Source organism: Physeter macrocephalus, unplaced genomic scaffold, assembly GCF_002837175.3.
Source record: "Physeter macrocephalus isolate SW-GA unplaced genomic scaffold, ASM283717v5 random_270, whole genome shotgun sequence".
Taxonomy (NCBI): domain Eukaryota; kingdom Metazoa; phylum Chordata; class Mammalia; order Artiodactyla; family Physeteridae; genus Physeter; species Physeter macrocephalus.
This window is the reverse complement of record NW_021145556.1, coordinates 19,206-41,783: the sequence shown is the minus strand read 5'-3', so window position 1 is coordinate 41,783 and position 22,578 is coordinate 19,206. Positions and strand designations below refer to the sequence as shown.

At 53.9% G+C, this 22,578-nt stretch overlaps 1 protein-coding gene across 7 annotated transcripts in view; it reads right to left on the bottom strand.

Annotated features, from left to right (window-relative positions):
• The window catches only part of SYNPO (synaptopodin), a 30,543-nt gene extending 11,039 nt beyond the window's left edge, over positions 1 to 19,504 (bottom strand). The window contains exon 1 of one of the 7 annotated variants that reach the window (XM_028484909.2): positions 19,445 to 19,504. Coding sequence is in view for 1 of the 7 variants with exons in the window: in XM_028484905.2 (XP_028340706.1) it covers positions 12,877 to 12,943 (67 nt within the window). In the remaining 6 variants the exon portion in view is untranslated. Of the gene's footprint in view, positions 1 to 298; positions 367 to 573; positions 673 to 5,861; positions 5,887 to 12,876; positions 13,062 to 18,619; positions 18,644 to 19,308; positions 19,401 to 19,444 lie in introns of those variants that run through there. The other 6 variants (XM_007118365.3, XM_028484910.2, XM_028484905.2 and 3 more) reach the window with 6 other exon arrangements.
• Positions 19,505 to 22,578: the final 3,074 nt, after the last annotated feature.

The following is a 22,578-nucleotide window of genomic DNA, read 5'->3' as shown; positions in this document are numbered from 1 at the left end:
CCCTAAGGGGGAAATGAACTTGCTTGACTTGTTCATCCCTCTAACCCTAGCCCCTAGAATAGTGCCTGGCAAAAAGTGGGCACTCAGTAAGCATTACTGAGTGCATGAATGAACCTGCAGGATATTCATATGCCTAAGTGCATATCTTAGGGCCCTTTATACTTTCAAACTCATAGTATAGTCATTTCTTAGCACTAACGCTTCCTCTTTTTAGAATAGGTAATACATTTACATGGACTAAAATTTTTTTTTTAATTTAAAAACATAAAAAAGTATACAGTAAAAAATGTCTCTCTACCTCTGAGTGCTCCACACCGCAAATCAGGTAACGACTGTTAATAGTTTCTTCCAAGTCCTTGCAGAATTTCTTACCATTTTCCTTTAAACAATCATTGAAAAATTCTCATACTTTAATATTAAAGAAGTAATAAATTGGGCTAATTTCAGCAGTGACTCTACTAGAACATTGCATTACCTCATTTTATTCTCACAAGAACACTAGGACACAAGCATTACTTGCCCCCTATTTTACAGAAGTGGAAAATGAGGTCTAGAGACTTGTAAGTAACTCACCCAAGATCACACAGCAAAGGGTGGCAAGGCTGGAGAGTCAGAACCAGTTCTCTCTGGGTCCACAGTGCATGCTCAAGCTGCCTGCTTGTCCCAAAGGTCCCTTTGGGACATATAGGGGACAGAGTCGGTGGGAGTCGGGGTTCAGTCTGGGGCTGCAGGCTAGGACCGGAGTCTGGGGCCTGAGGTCAGGGATCAGGCTGGGGGTCAGGCCCGATTAATCTGTAAGTTCACTACAGGCCACCATTTCTTTTAATATCACCAGTGCCCGGCTGGCACAGAGTCAGTGTTTAATTTGTGCTTGTTGAATAAGGAATGAAGAAATGGACACATGAACAAATGAACCTATGGACAGATGGATGGGACAGCCTGTGGCCAGGCTAGCAGCTCAGTCGGTGGCTGGGAAAATTCCTCCCTTTGTCACCCCACCCCCACCGAGGGAAGCTAATTAGTTCTTGAGGAATCTGACCCTGCCCTTCCTCCTATCTTGCCCTCATTAGCACTGGCCATGACATGCTGAGTGGGTCTCCAGGGACAGTTTTTCTAGGCATCTTGCCAGAGAGGCTCAGAATTCATGGACTCTCAGAGCTGGGAGGGCCCTTATAGAGGAGCTGTTTCACTACCACCCCCATTTTACAGATGAAGAAACCAAGGTTCGGAGAGTGGTGCAGGGGGGTAGAGCTCACACTAGGGTCAGCGGGGAGGCCCACACAGGACAGAGTGGCTGCCGACAGCTGCGTCTCTGGGACCAGGCCCAGCAGCCACAGGCTCTCTGGCCCCAACCTCCTTCTTTCCTCCTCCCATCACGACCTGGCTCCCCACCACACACACCTGTGCCCACAGGTCCAGAACGGTGACAGCACACAGCCTGCCCCATGCGCCCCTGACGCCTGCTTCCTCCTGGTAGGGCTCCTCTCCTGCCTGGATCACCCCATGATGAAGGCTTTGGGGGCTGGGCCAGGCTGCTCCCCTGTGGGGAACTTAGGTAGGGGACAAGCCAGCAACACAGGAGGGGTTGCTCAGCTCATGCGATGTCCGTCTCCTCTGGTCTGCTTAGAAACCAAGCCTCCCGGCCCAAATCCAGGCTCTGCTATTTGTTAGCTGTGTGACCTTGGCAAGTGACTGCACCTCTCGGAGCCAGTTTCCTTAGCTGAGGAGAAGGTAATAAAAGCACTGACATTAGGGTTTGGAGGCTACAATGAGATGGTGGATGCCAGGGGGATTACTGTCATTCAGCCCAAGTAGAGAGGACCGAGGGCTCGTGCTATCCTGGGATGGAGTTGACGGTGACCCCACGTGACACCCTGGAAGGGGTCAGAGCTCCTTCTAGCAAAGGAGATTCACCCTACAGATCCTGGTCCTGAGAGGGGTGACTGTCTTAAGGTCACAGAGCAGGGGATTTTAGAGTTATTGGGAGGCAGGAATCATTGCCCCAAATCACAGAACCTCAGAATCTCAGAGATGGCTGTCACTGGGTCCAATTCCCCACACAATTCCTGCATCCCTAAAATCATGTCCCTGAGTGTACAAGCCTCTGTTTATACCCTCAACTGACAGGGAGCCCACTACCCTGAAGATGTACCTTCTGCTAATTAACATTCTTTCTTTAGCTAGAAAGTCGCTCCTTATATTAACTCCCACCTCTTGACATGACTCTGCCCTCACTGCCACACAGATAAAGAGCTTTCTCTTTCCAACCTGACAGCCCTGCAGAGACTCAGTCACAAATCACTTCCCCACGGGGCATGGTCAGGATAAACATCCCTAGTCCCACCAGTGGCTCTTATGACACAACTGCAGCCATCGTAGCTCACACTGATTGGGTTCTTACTGTGTGCCCGGCTAGCGGGTTCCACACAGTATCAGGCTCCTAGAAAGGGCTTCAGTGTTTGTGTAATTCAGACCTCCCAAATCCCTGCACTTTTCTCTTTTTTCTCTTCACCTCTCTGCTTCAGTCCTATCCCAAGGCTGGTTCTAAGGGCCATGGGGCAAGAAAATGCTCCAGTGTCAGAGAGTGAAGGGCCCTCAGGGATAAGCTGGCCTGGGAGGCTTTAGAGAGGGAAGGGGTTGCAGAGGAGGCCATGGGCCAAGACCTGGTCTGCTGACCCCCAGCCAGGCTGGGAACCTTCCCCACGCTGTTGTTCTGGGACAAGAGGAACCCAGCAGAAAAGGCCCGGGGGTGAGAGAGCCCTGCCTCCGAGGGAGCTCCCGTGCCCCCCATCCCAGCCTGCAATGACTGCACGGAAAAGGAATTTGGCAGGAGGCTTGGACCAGACCCAGCCAGCAATCCAGACGACTTTTGCCACCCTGCACAAACAAAGCCGGGAGAAGGGGGGCTGGGCCAACTACGGGCATCCCAGAGTCCCCCACTGCAGGGCACCGGGGGTGGCAGCTCCATTCAAAATTCCCCAGACTAGGGAACTGCCACCTCTAGTGATGCCCCAGCCAGGTGGGTCCAAGATTGTGGTCCCTGGTGTCAGAGAGGCAAGAGGTGGCCAAGGCCCACAGGGGACAGGCCCCTTGCTGAGCCCCCAATCTGCTTGGCTGCAGCCTGCACCTGTACAAGTCCTAACACCCCCTCTTCCCTCAGCCTCTTCAGGGCTGGCCCTTGAAAGCCCCACCCTGGACAATGGACGAGGAGCTCTGAAGACCGGCCTTCGGAGATGGAGGGGTGAGGGCAGACTCAAGGAAGAGCTGCCCAGGGTCAGGAGAACTGGGTCCAACAGGGTTAAATCCCTAAGTGGGGAAGGGGGACAGGAAGGCCTGAGTACAGCCCTTAGAATGAAGATCCCACTGGGTGCTATAATTAGTGAGCCCTCACTACTGCCCAGTATAAAGTGCTGTGCCATGCACTTTAGACCCATCGTCTTGTTCGATCCTCCCGATGACCCTAAGAGATAAGTACTAGCACTCTTCCCAGCTTGTAGATGAAACCAGAGCTCAGAAAGACCTGCCCAGGGTCATATGACTTTTAAGTAGCAGAGCTGGGATTCAAAACTCAAAATCTGGTTGCTGAATCTCATTTCTTAGCCACCCTGCCTTCTGGACCCTGTGACTCTGGTGGGAGGGGCACCAACAGAGACTCTGGGGCTCCTGGATGCTGGTCTGAAGACCCCTCTGTTTCCACATCTCGTGATCAGTGCCTGCAGCAGTGCCCTCTCTTCACGTTCAGCTGCCCAGAGCAACTCAAGCTTTGTCGCCCTTCTTCCTCTCAGGAGAAGAGCTGATAAACGCATTGTGACTAAGGTAGAAATGACTGCTAGGACATAAAAACTAGTGGAGTAGAAAGAACACGGTGTGGGGAGTCAGGAGACCTGAATTCAAGTTGTGCTCAGGCAGGGATAAGCCCTTTCTCCCACCCCATTACTTCTGTAGGCAGCTGCCTGTTCTGACGGCCATCAGGCCTTTTGGACAGAGGATCCAGAGGAGGGAGGCAGGGCAGGGGAACGGAGGCCAGAGCAGAAGGTCAGGACAGGGAGAGAATTCAAGGAAATTCTTCTTCACACGGCTGCCGTCAATGGGAGTGCCCAGGGCCCGGTAGGGTGGGGTGGGACAGGGAGCCAGAGGTAGGAAGAGAGACTGGCTGGAGACGGCCCATTGTGGCTGCCTGGGAGTCTTGGCAACGGGACAGGTAAACAGGCTGGGGTAACTGCCCCCCTGGTGGGGTCAGGAAGGAACCAATGGCTGGCTGCTGCACAACCTCGGCCTCGGCCGGGGGCAGGAAGATGAACTGGACCTGAGTAATGGCCTGACTACCTTGCCAGCCCCGGCCCCGCATCCTCCCTGCTGAAAGGAGGAAATGACACAGCCTCCTTTCCCTGGGGAGTTCTCCATCCATGCCAAAGTCCTGGTGAGTGCAACCTGACTGAGTCCCAGCAGACTGCCAGGCCTCCTTGCAGAGAATAATTCATACTAAGGTGGGAAGGACTGCCAGACACGGGAGATGCATAGGAATGGAAGTGAAGAGCCCCAGACCTAGCTCCAGCCTGGCCACCAATCGGCCGGCAGAAGCCATGGCATGCCTCTCCCTTAATGCCCAGGGGGAACTGAGACCAGAGAAGGATGCTGTATGCCCTAAGTCACACACCCCAAACCACAAAGGCACCTCTGGGTGCTTGCTTTACTCACTCCGGCCGGGTCCTCCCTGCAGCCCAGCTTCCCTCTGGATGCTGAGCCGGCCTTGCTTCTCAAAGCCTCCGCGAAAGGCAGCCAATCGACTAGCTGACAAAGAGGAAAATCCCACGTTGACGGCAACGCGGAGGAGCTGGATATGACTTCTCTCCTCCACAGATGACTCAGCCTAGCTCTTTATCAGGAAAACCGATTTCGCAACAGCCTTTTAAATGGTCTCTCCGCCCCCAGTCTCTCCCCACCCGACAATCTACCCACCCCACGCTGCCAGATCCATCTTCCTCCCGCCTGGCTCCACTCGTGTCGGGCCTCTCTCCTCCTCTCCAGGCCATGGGGGATCAAGCAGCAAGTCCTCATCCTGGCATTCAGGGTCCCCGACGTCAGGGTCTGCCCGAGAGCTCGCTCACCTGCTCCCTGCGCCCTCAGCAACCGTCAGATGGAGGGAGTCCGGCGGCTCGTGGTGCCGCACCTGCCCTGCGAGTTCCAGCCTCCGCTGTGGGTTTGCGCGGACCCTTCCGCCCGGCACCCGTCTCTCTCCTATCCTTTCTACGTGCTCAATCCCCAGATCATGATTGTTTTATCTGCACCGCTTAATAACCTCATCACTTGGCATATTATTTGTTTTAGTCAGAGTTTTCGTCCAGGGCGTGCTTACCACATGCCCCATGCCAGGCCCTGGCTTCAGTAACAGCAGCCAGGAGGTCAGCAGTCCCCTCGTCTCCATGTTAGAGGAGAAATGGGCTCAGAGAGGTGAAGTGGCTTAGGTGGTACAGCTAGCCAGAGGCAGAGTTGGGATTCGAACCCAGGGTGGCCCAGCACCCAGCCCAGGACCCATCACATGGGCCATGCTGCCTCCTCCCAACATCTTGCTTTGCAGCAATCAGGGTCTGGGTCTTATTTTCCCCCAGAGAGTGCAAGAGCCGGGGGACAGGGGCCTCAACTGCTTCCGCCTTGTCCCCTACACCTTCCCCGGGGGCTTGCAGAAAGGATGAAGTCAATGAGGATGACAAGAGCTAACGCGTGAGGAGCTCCAGATGCTGCCAAGCTAAGGGTTTAGCATGTATTTTCTCATTGAATCCTCACAGCAACTCGTAAAGGAGGCCCCCTTACCTCTGTTTTATTGATGAGGAAAACGAGACCCAGAGAATTAGCCAACTCACCCGAGATCTTACAGCCAGCAAGGGACAGGCAGAGCAGAGCTGGAGCCGGGAGTCTGACTGATCCCAAGCCTGGGCCCCTCCTTCTGAAGAGCTCTGCCCACAAAGCACACTCACTTTCCCCACCTACTGTCCCAGGCCCAGCCCAACTGCCACTTCCTCCAGGAAGCTTTCATCAATCCATCCAGACTCCTCGATCAGTGCTCCTCCCCTACTCGACCTGGCCCAGGGCCTCGGAGCAGGAGCGGGGCTTGGAAGAAACAACAGGTTGAGAAAGCTCAGGAACCAAGGCCCAAGGGGAAGGAGGCTGGCACTGGCCCAACTCCTGGTATCTCCCTGACGGGGGTTCGGGATCATGCAGGGCAGGATGGGTGGGCTAAGTCGAGGGCTCCCAGGTCAGGTGGGCATGGGTGTTGGCTAGCAGGTATCCCTGCAGGCCACAGGCACTGCTCACTGCTGGCTGACGAGGGCCCTGCTATGCGGCCCTCCTCTCCCAAAGGCCAGGAGCCACCACCTTCCTCCTGCCTGCTCTACTAGCCTAAACACTAATCTACAGTTAGATTTTCAGGGACTTGGAAACGGTGACCCAGAGAGAGGCAGGCTCAGTTCCAGGTGCACAGCAAACTGGAAAGGGCTGGTTCACAGGGAGCCAAGCTCAGACCCAGGCTCCCACCTCCCCCAGTCCAGCCCTGGTAAGCCAGGCCTCCCCCGCCGATCCCCAAGCCCTCTCCTGCTGCATCAGCCTCCATCATCCCAGCCCTGGGAGCCTTGAGAGTACAGAAAGGACTACCACACCCTACCCTTCCAGAGAAAACAATCCAGGAGACATAAAGGTGGTGAGCCAGGGCGGGAGAGAGAATTTCCCCTAAACTATGCCTCTGCCAGGAGCAGGGCTGAGCCTAGTCTATCTCAGGGTCCCCAGCACCCAGCCCAAGGCCCTCGAGAAAGATACAGCCCTTCCTCTCGGCCCTGTGGCAGCCTGGGGCCAGAGTTGGTCCCATTCTCTCTAAATTCCCCAGACTCAGCAGAGGCTGTCACCCAGGAGGGGTTCACTAAGTGTTGACTAAACAAATGACTGAAGGATGAGCACTCCCACAGTCCAAATCTACCTTCACATTTTACTCCACCATTCACCCCAGGAGACAAATTCTTGATTTGTCTAGATCCCAGAGTCATGGAGATTCTAGGTCAGAGATCTAGAGGGTGGTTCCTCGAGGAAGGGGAGAGAGGAAGGAGGGAGGTAGCAACAAGCCTTTGGGTGAAGAGGGAGATGAAACCTCATATGGCAGTGTTAGATCCAAGAGGCAGAATATTCCATTGAGTGCCAGGAGAATATACAGCTTAAGAGATAGATGAATGAGGATAAAGAAATCTGGGAAGTCTTCCTGGAGGAGGCGGCATATGCTCTAGGTCTTGAAAGATGGAGATGTGGAAGCATTTCAAGCAATGGGACAGCCCAGTGGAGGCTGGAAGGCTCAAGGTGATCCCCACCCTATCCTCTACACCCCTCCACTCACACCTCCACTCAAGACAGCTGGAGAGGAAGGCACCTCTGACAGAGGAACACGTCCACCACTGGGCTTGCCCAGAGGTTAAGGGTGACTGGGGTGGTCCAGGTAGAGTTCCAAGGGAGCTATGTACATGGGAAGGCACATGCCTAGAGCTCAGAAGCACCGTGGTATCTGCCCTGGGCCTCCGGGTGGGTTACATAACCGCCCCACCAGGGCCACAGATTCAGCCGGGACCCTCCTCCGCCTCCACCTCCCCAGCCATCTGTCTCTGTTTCTTCCCTCTCATAGAAGAGGCCGCTGCACTGCCCAAAGCAAGGCCAGCGCCCTGTGGTAAATTCCCCACATTCCTTCCTCACAGAAAAATAAATAACGGGGAGAAAAAATGCTGGAGGAATGATAATGATGGCCCCAGCACGCTGCAGTCCCAGCTCGCCTCCCCACCCTGTAGAGCAGAGCCTGTCCTGGGCTGGGGCGGGGATGGGGACACTGCTGCTTCTCCCTGAGGCATCCTCACTGCCAGGCCCTGGGATAGACAAGCCGCCTGCAGCCCCTCACCGCTTCCCCAAGCCTGTCAACCCTCTTTTGTTCTCAGCGTCACTCGTATCTGCTGAAGAAGGTGCTGGGAAAGGTGCTGAGAATCTTTTGGTTGTGGCAGGTGACCACCGAGGGCAAACTTGCCAGAGGCTGGGCGCCCTTCACTTTTACTACTCAGGTTGCTGTTTACTGAGCGCTTCTTATGTTCCAGGCATTATTATCATTATTTCATTATGTTTTGTTTTATCTTTGCAAGCTGTGAACTGGAAGTACTGTCATACCCATTTTACAGATGAAGAAACTGAGGCTCAGAAAGGTTTTATGATTCGCTAAGGTAGTTTGGCCAGTGAGTGGTCTACCCTCTCCACTCCTGCCTCTTACTCCCATAGCTATCCAGCCTGCCTGCCCTCCCCCAGACAGCCCTCCTTTACCAAATCCAACCAGAGGTGCAGCCTGTTCCCTTCCCACATCCTGCTCAACAAAGCATCCTGTGCGGGCTACCTTTAGTAAGTCACCTCACCTCTGAGTCTCAACTTCCTCATCAGTAAACCAGGGATGATTATAGCTGCTTTGCAGAGTCACTGCTGAGCAAATGAGATGCACAAATTATTTCTATAGCATAAAACATTGTGCACACCTGAGGGGGATTTAACTTCACCCTTTTGCACGAACCTACCTTTGTATAACTGTACCAGGCTAGGGCGCTGTCTGTCTCCCTCCCTCCTCCAGCCCTCTCTGCGGCTGGTCTCCCTCTTCTGCCTCAGAGTCAGGCACAGCCCAACCGTCCCCTCCCCCTCCAGCATCCTCTCAGCAAGGGAACCCCAGTGTCAACCTCTAGCTAACTGTGCTGTAGCAGGAGAGAACCAGGTTTGAATCCCAGGTCTGCCTCTTACTGGATGTGAGCGCCCAGGCCCCCTTGGATGGCCCCAGACCCAAGACTCCTGGGAGGGAAGGTATGGCCGAGGCTCCCACCACTCAGTACGCAGTCCTGCAGCCAGGAGGGTGCTGTGGTCCTGAGTGGGCAGGAGGCTACCGACCCTGCCATGCCCTCATGCCATTCGCCAGTTACCAGGCATGTGTGGCTCCCCTCCGTCTGGAGGAGTCTCCAGCCAGAGGAGAGGCTGAACCATCCAGCCTCACCCTCCCCTTGTCCCTCAAACTGCAAAAGGAAAGCAGGCTGGAGGTCAGGAAATTTGGTTCCAGTCTGTTCTGTCACAATATGGGTGAGATGCTGGACTAGTTCCTGACCCTCTTTGGGTTTCAGTTTGTCCATGTGTTTCTTTCAGAGAAGGGATTGGCCTGGACCAGTGATTCCTAGAGTGTGGTACCCCCACATCTCTAGTGGGAGCAAAAGGATTTAAGTGGTACCCTGATACTTAATAACATCTTACTAGTTATGTAAATTTCACATGTGTATTAGAAAAGGAGGATAATAAATCCATCAAAGGTATATTACTGCTTAGGGAGAGGTAAAAGTGGATATTTCAGCAACAAAAGTTAGACAATTTAAAGAAAACAAGTATAGGTGATGTATGAATTCATTCATTCAACTGATATTTATTGCACACCAACAAAGGGCCAGGCACTGTTCATAGCCATGAAGAGAAACAGATAAAGCCCTGCTTGCATTCTAGCACGGGAGCCAAATAATAAATAAGACTATTTCTATAATCTTATTATATTATATTATTATATTATATATCTATAATCTTATTCTATTACTTCTATAATAAATTCTATAGAATTTACCATCTGACTTACAACTAAGTCAGATGGTAAATTCTATAGAGAAAAATAAAGCAGGGGTGGGAGATATACAGACCGCACAGGGTGGCGAGTGGTGTGCAAAGCTGAATAAGGTAAGCAAAGGAGGCGTCACTGAGAAGTCACATCGGAGTGAAGAAGTGAAGAAGGTGAGGGAGTGAGGCTTGTGCATTTCTAGGGGAAGAAAGACCAGGTAGAGGGAACAGCTACTGCTAAGGTCGCTAGGCAGGCTCGCACCTGGCAGGTTGAGGATGGTGCATGTAATGTGGAGGTGGGACATGAATAAGGAAACCGGGTTCCCTGGTGGTCTTTCTAGTGGCCTGCAGGGTCTCAGGGATCCCCCTGCATTGCAACCATTTGTGCTTGTGCACACACGCACACACACACCCTGCAACACACACATTCTGGACAGCTCCCTAATGCTGGTGAGAGCCTAGCCAGCAATAGTATATCATCCTCTGCACACACACCCACACACAAAGGTGCTGTTTGCGTGTGCACCCACAGAGGGGGCAGAACCTACACACCAGTGTGTGCACACAGAGCACCCGTCGGTATGCATGTGGAGACACACAGGTACTCAGGTGGCAGACTGGCACAGATGCACGTGCAGCAGGTACACACCTTACGGGCGGACATATGTGTCTCCCTCCTGCCAGCCTGCCCTGCCTCTGAGTTACCAGACCACCCTTGCCTGGGGGGCAAGTGTCCCGATGGCGTGGTTTCAAATTCCCTTCTCCATATCTCTGCACCTCAGTCATGGTTTCCCATTTCCAGGGCTACATTAAAATCGGCCACCTGATGCTCACATTGTCCCAAGGGATCATGTGGCTTTGGAGAATGTCCTCTTTTCTACCCCTACTGCAGTTAAATAGAAAAGCCATGTAAAGCGTCTAGCACAGCACTGTAAACAGGATCAGCCGCTACTGGCATCATTGCTCATCACAGTCATCTGCATCCCTGGCTTCATGACTGTAGGGTGCTCAGGGGGCAGCTGATGAGTAGAAGGGAAAGGCCAGACTGGGAGCTTCAAGCCTGGGTTTTAGTCGCAACCTGGTCTCCAGCACATGGCGAGGCCTCAGGCAAGTCCTGTCCCCTCTCTGGCCCAGATCGGAAACCTGTGGGTGCTGCAGAATTTCTCAGGGAGTGTGTCCAACATGCCGATTCCTGGGCTCCGACCCAGACCCAGGACCACAGCATATGCACATTAACAGTCTCCCTGAGGGGTTCTGAAGCACAGCTAGGTTGGGGACCCAGTGGACCCAGCGGGCTTTAGAGCTCATGATTTTATAAATGTGTTTATGAGTAAATGGACATATAGGGAAATGCTTGGAACATAGTCTGGCAAATAGACCCACGTCAACAAAAAATAAGTTTGAGAAAATATATTTACATAAGTAATTATATGTAGTAATCATACACCATCCTTGAACATGCACACACTTTTATAGTTTTCCTAGCAGCTTCACATCCGTCAGAGAAAGAAGTAGAGCAGGGATTGTGATGCTATTTTAAAGACTAGAAAACTGAGGCAGAGAAAGGTCAAGGGGCCTGGCCAGAATCTCACAGAACACAGGTCTTTGGCTCCCAGCCAGAGTCCTTGGCTCAGCTTCGTTAGATGTGCCACCTCAGGGCCTTGTCACCTCATCCCATAACGTTTTGCCTCCCAGCCCACAGTGGGCATTGTGTACACGGCAAACACAGTCCTTCCACTCCAGGTGCACTGACTTCTCCAGTCACTTGGGGTTCACTGACAATGGGACAACCTCAGCCAGTTAATTTCCTTCCAGCTGAAACGCCCTTCTCACTGGGTAGGGCAGGGGGTTCCCAAAGCCCTAATGCTCCATGCTACCGTTTGATCTGGAATGGTGTTTCTGTTCCAGCCAACCTGAGTCCAGATCCCACCTGAGCAGATCACTACCTTGTATATGCTAAGCCTCAATTTCCTCCTCTGCGAAGGAGTCTCCTAATTCCTATCCTTCAGGGTGATTGTGAGGATAAGGTCTTTTGTGCGAAGTACCCAGCATCTCGCCTGGCACACACGCTCCTGCAATGCTGGAGCACCACTAACTTGCAGGCTAAAGTGTGAGCTCCTGGAAGGCAGGAACCCACACAGCGGTCATCAGGGCACCCACACCTATCACGTGTCGTATGCTTGATTAGTATGCACCCGAATGGGTGAGAAATGAAATATCATCTCGAACTTCTTCCTGATCCCAGCTCATCATTGTCTTTCATGACCCATTTCCCAGCGTGGGGGCTGGATGCCCAGAGCAGAGATGATCGGGGCCAGAGGGATGGGTCACGGGTCCTGGGAAGACACTGAGGAAGGCCGCTGGGGAGGGCCGTGTTCTGGGAGACCTGAGTGCAATCCTGTTGACTCAGAGGCATAAATAATGCACTAGCACATTCTCTGCTCGCCATCCTGTCATGCTAAGAATAGCACCGGCTACCCTTTCAGGGATTTCTCAGGGAAGAGAAAAGGACACCAAGATGGGGACAGGCAGGAAAAGGCATCGCTAGACTGTGGACCATCAAGCGCCCTTTCTTCAAGCCCACCATTCCAAACCCATCAAACTGAGGACCCTGGAGGTCTGAGCTGAAAGGGCTCCTGGGGGCACCTGGTCAGGAGAGGCCTGAGGAGACGGGGCACCACCCACCCTCGCCCACTGGGACTGTTTCTTTTCCTCTTCCCTTCTGATGCCCATCCCAGTAAAGCCCATGGCCCTAGCCCATACCCCACGATCCCCACCCCCAATCATGTGATGTACAGAGTGGGTGGTTCCCCTCTTAATGTGTTTTCATCTGTAAGACTTTGGGGAAAGAAGAAGATTCTATAGCTTTTAATTTAAAAAAATTTTTTTCGGTTTAAAAATGACTGACTTAGTGCTTCTCATACTTTAATGTACATAGTAATTACTCAGGGTTGTTGTTAAATTGCAGATTCTGATTCAGGACGTCTGGGGTGCGGCCTCAGAGTCTGCATTTCTGAGAAGCTTCTGGGTGATGCTGATATTGCATACATGATTGCCATACAATGAGTACAGAAAAACTAAAGTATTTCCCTATAAAATAGATGGGGAAACCGAGGCCCAGAAAGGAAAAGGGATGTGCCTAAAAGCATAGAGCAGAGCTAGGCTCAGAACACAGGCCTCCTGAATCCCCCTAGGGCTTGGTCCTAGAGGGGCTTTGGGGTTGAATGGAGGTACCTGGAGTGGGACAGGGGACAGGCATCAGTTTCAGGCAGCAGGAGTCGGTCCGGGGGCAGGCCTTCATTCAGCCAAAAGCTGAACCTCTTGGGGTCCACAGGCTCCCACAAGGCATAAAAGGAAATAAGAATCCACCTGAACAGGGGCACTCAGCTGAAGTGACTGCAGTCTCCTGCTCAAGATCATGCCCTCGTCAGCTTGCATTTGAGGCCTGAGGGGCTGGTACCCTCCTGGAAGGCAGGATGAAACAGGGGGCTATTAAAATGCAAACAAGATCCAAGCAGAGGAAGATGAGGTCTGAGCACTTTGCATTCAGTCATACTGAGAAGTGGCTGGGGGAGTGCGCGGGGTGGGGTGGGGGGCATGTATCAGGATGGGCATCGGAAGGAAAGCAAAAGAAAGGAGGCAAGATCAGCCTCTAAGACCAACACTAGGAACAGCTCCTCCTTCCTAGGCTTGGCCTCAAACCCCTTTGCAGGCTCCAGGCCCTGCATGACTAGCCCCACTGCCCCTCCATGCCATGCTGCAGCTCCCCTCATGGTGTTTGCCCTTCCTACACGCCAGCCATGCTGGCCTTCCTTCGAGTGCTCAGACAGGAACCACCTCAGGGCCTTTGCACTGCCTGCTGCTTTTGCCTAGAACCCTTTCCTCCCATACCCCTCAGTTTTCCCTTTCTGGCCATACTTCTCATCCTTCAGGTATGTTTACAGGTCTCAGGGAGGGTGCGCCTATCCTGGGAGGTCACATTCCTCTGCCACAGCACCCTCTACCTCTCCTCCAAACTCTCATGAGATTTGTAATTCCATTGTCATTTGTTTTAGTGTCAGTCTGCCCTGCCCCATGGTAAGGAGGCCCCACAGGGCAGGGACCTTGGCTATCATTTCTCTGCTATGTTCCTGCCCCCGTGCCTAGGCCATAGCTGGGCTCAATAAACATTTCCTGACTGAATGAGGGAATAAATGAATAAAAACAGTGCTGACATCTACCTCCATTGTTCCCAGTGACCTTGCTCACCCTGGAGAACTTGTAAAGGACCAGGACTTGCAAGATTATGTGGGTCTAACACTCTGCTCTGCTTCGCTCCAGCTGAGTGGCCTTCACAGGTCATATCACCTCTCGGGTCTAAATGAGAGGTAGAATCTGGGAAAGGCTCTGAAAGCTAGAAAGAGCTTTAACTGGTAGCTCTACTCATCCGTGTTTGAGGCCCAGAGAGGGAAAGGGCCTCATTCAAGGCCACACAGCCAGTGTGTGGTGACGCCAGACCCCCCGTGGCCCAGCTTAAAGCCGACAGGCCCACCCAGGCTCAGTGAGGGCACCGTCTGGCTGGAGGCGGGGCAGGGGTGGAGGAGGAGAGGAGAGGAGGTGACTGGGAGCGTCCAGCCTCAGGCCCAGAGCCAGGGTTGGTGTGGGCGGGGCCCCCAGCAGGAGCCCTGAGTGGGGCCTGGCAGCTGGGCATAGGGGAGCCAACTGGCTCAAGCTGGGTGGTGGCAGGCCTGTTCCGCATGCGCGTGACAGTTTATTTTTTAATCAGCACCCTCCCCATCCCCCAACTTCATGTGCCCTCCTAAAGGGTACATATTAGGAATCATGTCCTGGCTGAGACCAGGGGCCACCTTGGAGATTGGTGGGAGGGTCCACACGTCCCATATCTTCACGAAGCCCACAAGTCCTAAGCAGCCCAGAAGGCAGTACAGGAGACTCAGGGAGGCTGTGTGGGCTTGGGCCTGTCCCTGGACTCTCTGACCTCAGTTTACCCCATCCGTACAGTGATGAGAGTCATGCTAGACTCCATGGCAGTTTATTACAGCTCAGGCCCTTGGGATCCACTCAAGCTTCACGACACTAATGACGCTCACTTGTCAGGCCCTGGCAGAGCCTCCTTCGCCCACAGCATTCCCAGGGCACACATGATCCTCCCTGACCTACTCCCAGGGTATGAGGGGAGAAGATAAGAGGCTGAGCTGGCTCAAGGGTCAACCTCAGAACCCCAGACCCCAGACCCAGTGAGGCTCCCCCTTCCAGCACCTGAGGGGCAGAGATGATGAGGATCAAAGGGGAAAGAGGTGTGTTATTAAGCACGTGGCTTGGCCCCTCTGAGCCTCTGGCACTCCACCTAAGGCAGGAGAGAGCATGTTGTGCAGGAGTTAAGCACATGGGCTTTGAGCCCAGACTGCCTAGGTTTGAACCTGGCCAGTTACCAGCTGTGTGACCTTGGGAAGCTCACTTAACCTCTCTGTGCCTCAGTTTCCCATCTGTAAAATGTTGATAATAACAGGACTTACTTCATAGAGTTGGTGACATGTAAAGAACTTAAAACACCCTGGCACATAGTGAGTTACCATAAATGTTAACTATTCTTCAAGAACTTTGTCCTTTACCTATCGAACACTCTTCGTATCCAAGAGATTTTATTCCAGAGGATTACATGCAAGAGTCTCACGTCAGCCCACTTTCCTGTCTCTGAGGCTCATCCAGCCTGCCCCTTCCTGGCCCACCCTGGTGACCACCCTTCCTGCCAGCCCAGTGGCTTTCGCGTCTGTCGAGCTCTTTCACACTCACGATCCCCTTATGTCTTTCTTAGTCCATTTCATAGTAGCTCAGAACCAAAGCCTGAGCCTCAGAGGAAGCAAATGATTTGTCCAAGACCACCAGCTTGTTGGCTAAGGCTGGAGGTTCAAGTATCCATTCCTGAAGCTCGATCCAGGTCCTTTTCCACTATACTGTGCCCATCCGCCCACTATCAAACCTGTTCCTGGCTAAACATCAAAAAGTAACATATACTGAGATATGAGTCTTCAGCAAGTGTTCCTCTTCTCCAGGGCTTGCTATTTTAACAGAGATCAAAACATTATAATACTATTTAATGGGTAATAGTTATTTTTATCATCTCATTTAATTTTCAGAACAACAGTACAAGGTAGTGTCTGTTATTGTTTCTATTTTATAGCTGAGGAAACAAAAGCCTAGAGAGGTTATATAACAAGCTCAAGATCTCCCAGCAAGCTGGGGAGAGAATCCAGGGGTCCAACCACAGGATCTGTGTATTAGGCACACAGGAAACAGCTAGCACAGGAGTAGACTGAATTTTGCTTCACCTGCAGCAGCCCTGGGAGGCTGCACAGGGAAGGAGAGGGTAGGGTAGGGTCAACGCAGCACTATACTATACTGCCTCACTGAGTGGAAAAGATGAAGCTAGGATGATGGAATTTCAGGCAGCGGCCAGTTGGTAAAGATTTCATTTCGGAGAGAGAGGGCTTTTGTGAGCCTCTGGAATTACAGGGCCTGGAGGCTGTCCCCACATTGACTTCTCCTCTGGCCACACTGGGTAGCGACTGAGCCACAGTGTCCAGGGACAGTTCACAAAGGACTCTGAGCTCACACACACACACACAGGCCTGGTAGAGCCCAGCTGCCCCTGTGACCAGATCACAGGCCTGGGTTCCTTTGGGTGGACAGCCTGAAGCCCTGAGGGATGAAGGCATTTTCATAACCTACAGCCAATGCCCACTCCCTGCCCCCAGCTCTTAGTTTAGACCCTTCACCAGCCTCTGAAACACCCTTTCTCCCAACCAAATCCCTCCCATTCTTCTAGACCCAAGTTCTGGACATGCCAACTCCACAAAGGCAGCCGTGACCACACCTTCAAATAACATTCAGGGTGCTGATCCAATGTCACCTCCAGAGAGAGGCCTTCCCTAACCACCAAGACAAAGAACCCCTCTGAGTGCTCTTCATCTTAGAAGCCGTGGCTTTTTGTTTGTTTGTTTTTCATGCTACTTTTATCTATCTGAAACTATCTTGCTGATTTCTTTGCTTCCCTTTTTCTTGTCTATTTCCCCAATTAAAAAGCAATCTTGAGGGCAGGGACCGGTCTATCTTGTTCACTATTGTAACCCCAGTGCCTAAGGATCCACGCACCCCACTGCTAGACAGGGACACTGAGGTCCATAGAGGGCAAGGGATTCACCCAAGGTCATACAGCAAGCAAGTGGCAGAGGTCAGCCTAGCACCTGCAACTCTGCACTACGGCCCAGGGCACTTGGCCTGTCCCCATCCCCACCCCAGTTGACCCTCTGTTGGCCTATCTTGTCCTTGCCTTCACACTACAGTGGGGCCACAGCCTGCCAGTCCTTGACAACAGTGTCCCTCCACTGCCCCAGGGGCCTTCGGTGCCCCAATCTGGGCAGCCCAGCCTGCTTCCCCCTCTGTCCCTCCCTTCCTGGAATCAGCTCCTCCGATGAGCTCATGTCTGGAAGGCTGGGAGCTGCCCTGAAGGAAAAGGTGCCTCCCAGCCTGGCCCCTAGGCCTGGAGGTGTGTTCAGCCTTGTGGGATAGCAGCCCTGGCCGGCGGAGAAAGTGTGATGACCCCTGCCCAGCCCAGCGCCCAGGGCTGTGCAGTGGGCTCAGGGAGACACGTGTCATCCAGGGAGATAGAGCACACTAGGGGTAGAGAGGAGACGGAGAAAAGGCTCCTCCTGTGCTTCTCCCATCTCTCCAGGTGCTCCTCTGCCACACTGGCCCCTCCTGCCTGTCAAGGAGCTTCTCTGTCCCAAGGAAAGGGGGCTCTGCTGCCTTCTCCTCACAGAACCACCCTGAGCAAATCTCTTCCCCTCCCTGGCCTCAGTCTCCCCAACTCTAAAATGGGGAGATTAGATAAAATGCTGACTGAAGAGGCTAGGGATCAGTTGGGAACCAGGCACCGAATGCCACAGGATTTTTTCTTTTTTCTTTCTTATTTTTTTTTACCTTAGGGGAAAGGCAACAGATAACAAGGGAGGGAAGGAGTTAAAAGGCCTTATTTTAATAATGTAAATGCTGATTCCAACCAGTTTAATTTAGGTACTAGTCTGGGGGCGGGGAGTGGGGGGAGCCGTTTCCAGGCCTGCAAAGTGGCGATGGGGAGCCAAGGTGGCATAGCAGCAAACAGTTTGCTTTTGGGAAGTTCTCTGAATATCAAACTAGAATGATCCTAGTCCATTCCCCTCGTTGTGCAGATAGGAAAGAGAGGAAGAGGAACCAACCCAAGATCCCACAGGGAGACAGAGGCAGGTGTTCCCCCACCTCCCAAGCAAACAAAGTATTTTCGCCTCCCATGAGGTTCCATTCCACTGCCTGAGATAATACAGCAAGCACTGGGAGGAGGAAGAGGTCATCAGTTTGTTTGTGGTGCTGTCCCCCAACACGGAGTGGGGGAGCCAGGCCTGGGGTTGGTGACAGTCAGGCTGGCACCAGCAAGGCTTCCAGTCCCCTACCCCAGCATACCCTAGTCCCTCTGATCAGCATCCTATCTCATCCTAATCGTGCAACACGACAGGGGTGGGGCAACCTCCGACTGCCCCTACAGCCGCTACCAGTGCTGCTGTCTCCAACGCAGTTAGCCCCTCAGGGGCCACCCGCCCACCCTCTCACTGACAGCCAGAGAGGGCAGAAGGCTTGCCCCAAGATCACAGAGCAAGGTGGTTTACCCCAGTGCCACCTGCCACTCAGGGTAGGACGGGGACTGGGGCGCATGCTGCTTCCCCACTGGCTCTTGTCCCCGTGAACAACCCAGGCATGGAACACGGGAGGTCCTGTCCCCATCCAGAGTTAGCCTATAACTTGGGGTGGAGGTGGGGAGGAGGGAGACCTTTTCTCCCGAGTTCTCAGAAAGGTCCTGTCTGGGCTCTGGATGGAGCCCCCTGATTCCACGGTGTAGTGGTTAGATAGGAGCCCCACCCTTCATCTCTAGGGCCTCCGCGCTCACCTTGGCAGACTGGGCAAACTGTGAGAATGCGGTGTAGAGCCCTTAGGACAGTTCCCCCTCGAACCCGTAGGCACTCAGGAAAGGCCTCGATTTCCCCAGGTGGGGCTCGCGCCGGTGTTCCCCGCGGTCTGCGGGTTCCGCGTCCTGCGTGCCTCGCCCGCACAGCCGGACCGGGCGCCCCGCCCGAGGGAAGGGGTGAGGGCCCGGGCCCAGCACACGCCGTTGCCGCTGCCCCACAGGCGCCCATGTTGGTCAACCCCCGGCAAAGCCCAACCCGCCACTTCCCGGAGTCAAGCCGTTCCCCCCTTCCCCAGAGCGGGCCGGGGGACGCAGACCTCCGGCTGTCGCCCACCCGCCAGCCCGCGGCTGCCCCGGCCGCGATCTGCTTGCGGGCTGGGGCTCGAGGGCTGGAGCTCCCACGCAGCCCGGCTTCGGGGCGTCCTCCCGCTGCTGAGCTGCCGCGGAGCTTCGAGATTTCCCCAGGTCCCCGCCTCCACCCCACCGTACAGGTGGGGAAACTGAGGCCCAGAGTGTAGCAACGACTCGGCCAAGGTCACCCTGCGTGTGGGGACTGGAGCCCAGATGTGCCACCTCCACATGGGCGGCGCCTAGACCGGCACAGGTGGGAAGGGGCGAGGCTCGCTCAGCACCGGCACCCCTGCCCTGCCCGGCCGGCGCCCCTCACTCACCTCCAGCCTCCGCGCGCGGTCCCCGAGCTCACCGGCGCCGCCACCTCCGCGCACCTGGCCACGTCCGTCAGCGCGCCCCGCCCCGATCGAGACCCCCGCCGACCCCCCCCCCCCGCGCCGGGCGCCCCCTCCGAACCTCCGCCACAGCCCACTCCACCGCCTAGCAGGCTGCTCCGGGACCGGGAGCCGGGAGGGCTGGGCGGGCTGGCGAGCCACGCTCCTGCCGCCCGCTCCCCGGGGCCCTAGCGCCGCCCTTCCTGCCCGCCCCGCCCAGCCCAGCCCTCGGAGGTGCGACTCCCTCCGCCACGGGCTAGGCCTCCCGTCTCCCCTCGGGTCCCCTCTCTCTCCCTCTTTCCTCTCCCTGGCCTCACTCTCTGCTGACTGACTGTCTGTCTCTCTGTTTCCTCCTCAATTTTTGTGTCTCTCGATGGGTCCCTGAATCCTTCTGCTTTCTATTTCACTCACTTTCTTCATGTCTCTCCCATCTATTTCATCCCCCCCCCCTTTCCTCTATCCTTCCCACTAACCCCGTTTTAAGTCTGTCTTTGTGATTCCCCATAACTGACACCACCTCCCATCTCCCCAGCCCGTTTCCTTTCAGACCCAGATGCAGTACCCTCTTAGGCCCGTTCTCTCCCTTCTCAGCCCCAGTAACTAGAATAACTATCTAGGACTTAGGCAGGTAGGACTGCCTAAGTAGGTCTTGGCAAATGGAGGTTGAGGAAGGTTGTCACTTCCCAGGCAGTCTGGGGCCATCCACTGTCTTAACTAGTGGGCCAGCAACAACAAGGGCAGTGACGTTCAGAGCCCCATGGCAAGGGTTACTGTGCATCCGAATCTAGTGGGGATGCTGTGAAAAGTCAAGATTTCCACAATCAGGTGCCCCCTCCCAGTGGTGGAGGGGCTAGCAATGGGCTTGGAAACTGGGCTGATAAGAAGCACCTTTCACGCCCCCAACAATTCTGAAACAAAGCACATGGAAAAACGGTGTCCTGGGTTTTCACCGAAGTTTCCCTGGGTTCCAAGTACCCCACCCCTTTAACCAGGGTGGTTCCACTTTTGTGTCCTTTATATCAAGGTTCTATGTTTAGATTTCTGCTAGAGGAAGTTGGAAATGTGCTGATGTAAGTCCACTCACCCAAGGTTCTGTGAAATGCAGAGGTGCAAGTGGTCTGGTTTTTAGCCATCCCCTGTCCCCAGTGGGTGGGCTTAGAGTACATGGGGTCAGGTGACAGAAGGGACAAACCCTCCCTGGCTGCTGACCCTCTGCTTGGCTTCATGGCTTCAGAGAATCCCTCTGACCCGGTGGCTGCTCTTGTGCTGGGGCTGCCCCAGGTGACAGTGGGGGGCTGGAGGTGGGCACTGAAGGGGTCCTGGGATTGGCATCAGGCAGGGTATTGCCTGCTCTGTGAGTGCACGTGCTATAGCCCAGCCTGTGAGAAACCAGGAAACAAACTGTGTGGGAGAGAGAAAGAGAGAGAGAGAGAGGGAGGGAGGCTAGGATTACTGTGTGGGTGGGTATGAAAGTGAAAGAGATGGGGGAAAGGAAGGACAGAAAGTGGTTCGGTCTGTATGTGGGTTTGTGACAGTGGGTGTGCAGAGTGGATATGCCTGTAGGAGAGAGTGTGTGCATGCAAGAGAGATTGCACAGCGTAGGTGTGTGAGCAAAAGAAAATGGAGAAAGGAACATGCTTTTAACCTGTATCTAAGGGAAGGAATAAGTGTGCTTCTATGTTTTCAGGTGGGACTGCTATGTATGCAAATCTGACACATGTGTCCACATGTGAAAGTTAAGCATGCATGGGTGAGGGGGGCGTCTGTGGGAGGGTGTGTGCCGATGTCTACCCCATGCATGGGTGTGTTGGTGTCTGAGAGCATGCATGTGTGTGCATGTGTGTGCAGTTGTGAATATATACACATGAGCATTTGCATAAGAACATGGTGTGTAGACATCATTGTGCATACACATGTGTTTGTAGGGAGTGTGAGCGAGTATGTGTGAGGTCTATGAGAACCTGTGAGCCCTGCTCACAGGTGTGAGGTCTATGAGAACCTGTGAGCCCTGCTCCTACACCATCAGCCCTGTTAGAGTCACCGTGGTCGGGGAGGGGAGGGAGAGTGGGCAGCACCTTGCCTCTCTGTCTGCCCTCTTTTCCACGGGCCTGAGGAGCAGTGGCCTTGTCCTTGGCCCAGGGATCGGCTCTCATCATAGGCACTGACTCCTCTGCCTCAACAAGATAGACATGGCCAGGGGCAGGGCTTCTTTGACAACCCAGATCCACACCCCCATCTCCACCCCAAAGGCTTGGAGCAGTGTCTCCGCTAGAGTTGGAAAGGTCTCCAAATTCTCCAGATAACCTGGACCTCCGGAACAGTGGCCCGGAGAGGAGGGAAGGTGGGAATCCCAAAGCCAGGGGCAGAGGAGGGACTGGATTGGCAGTGGATCCCAGGTGTCCCTGAGTGTCTCCAAGGAGGGGGGTGGGGTATGGCTTGTCTACCATCCCTCAGAGTCTGAACAACCTTTCCCCAGCCCCAGGTGGGTGGAAGAACACAGCCTGCTGCCTTGTCTCCATGGAGACAAGGCAGCACAGTGGGTGGTTGAAAGCATGGGTCAGACCTCCCAGGGTTCAAATCTCAGCTCCTCCACCCACTGGCCTGATACTTTGACAAGTCACCTAAACTTGTTATGCCTTAGTTTCCTCATCTGTCAAACAGATAAGAAAATTATGAACTTCAGAGGGTTGTTTAGAGGATGAAAAGAAATAGCCCATGCAAAGCACTTAACACAGAGCCTGGCAGCTGAATTGAGGGGCAGAAATCCTGGGTTCCGGCTATAGCTTTGCCACCAGCTTACTGTGTGACCTTGGACTATTCACTTGCCATCTTTGGATTTAGGAATCTCCACAAGATTATCTATAGAATAATCTCAATAATCCCTGCCAGTTATGACCAGCTGAGACTTTGTGGGAAGTACAGCGTGGGTCTCTCTTGGTGAACTATGGGCTAACCAGCGCTGATGAGGAGGCCTATGGGACGCTTTCCTTCCCACGTATCTTCTCTCAAGTTGGCAGCAGCTGATGGCAGGAAACTTGAGCCGCAGGCTGCTGCCCACCTCATCTCTTTGCATCCCCTGACCCTCCAGCCTGCCAAGGACCCCATTCTGCTCTGCTCAGCTTGTACTCAGGCCTTAGCAAAATGTCACTGGAACCCACCCACCCCAAGTGGTGGATACCCAAAGCAGAAGATGCCGTGACCCATAGTTAAAACTGT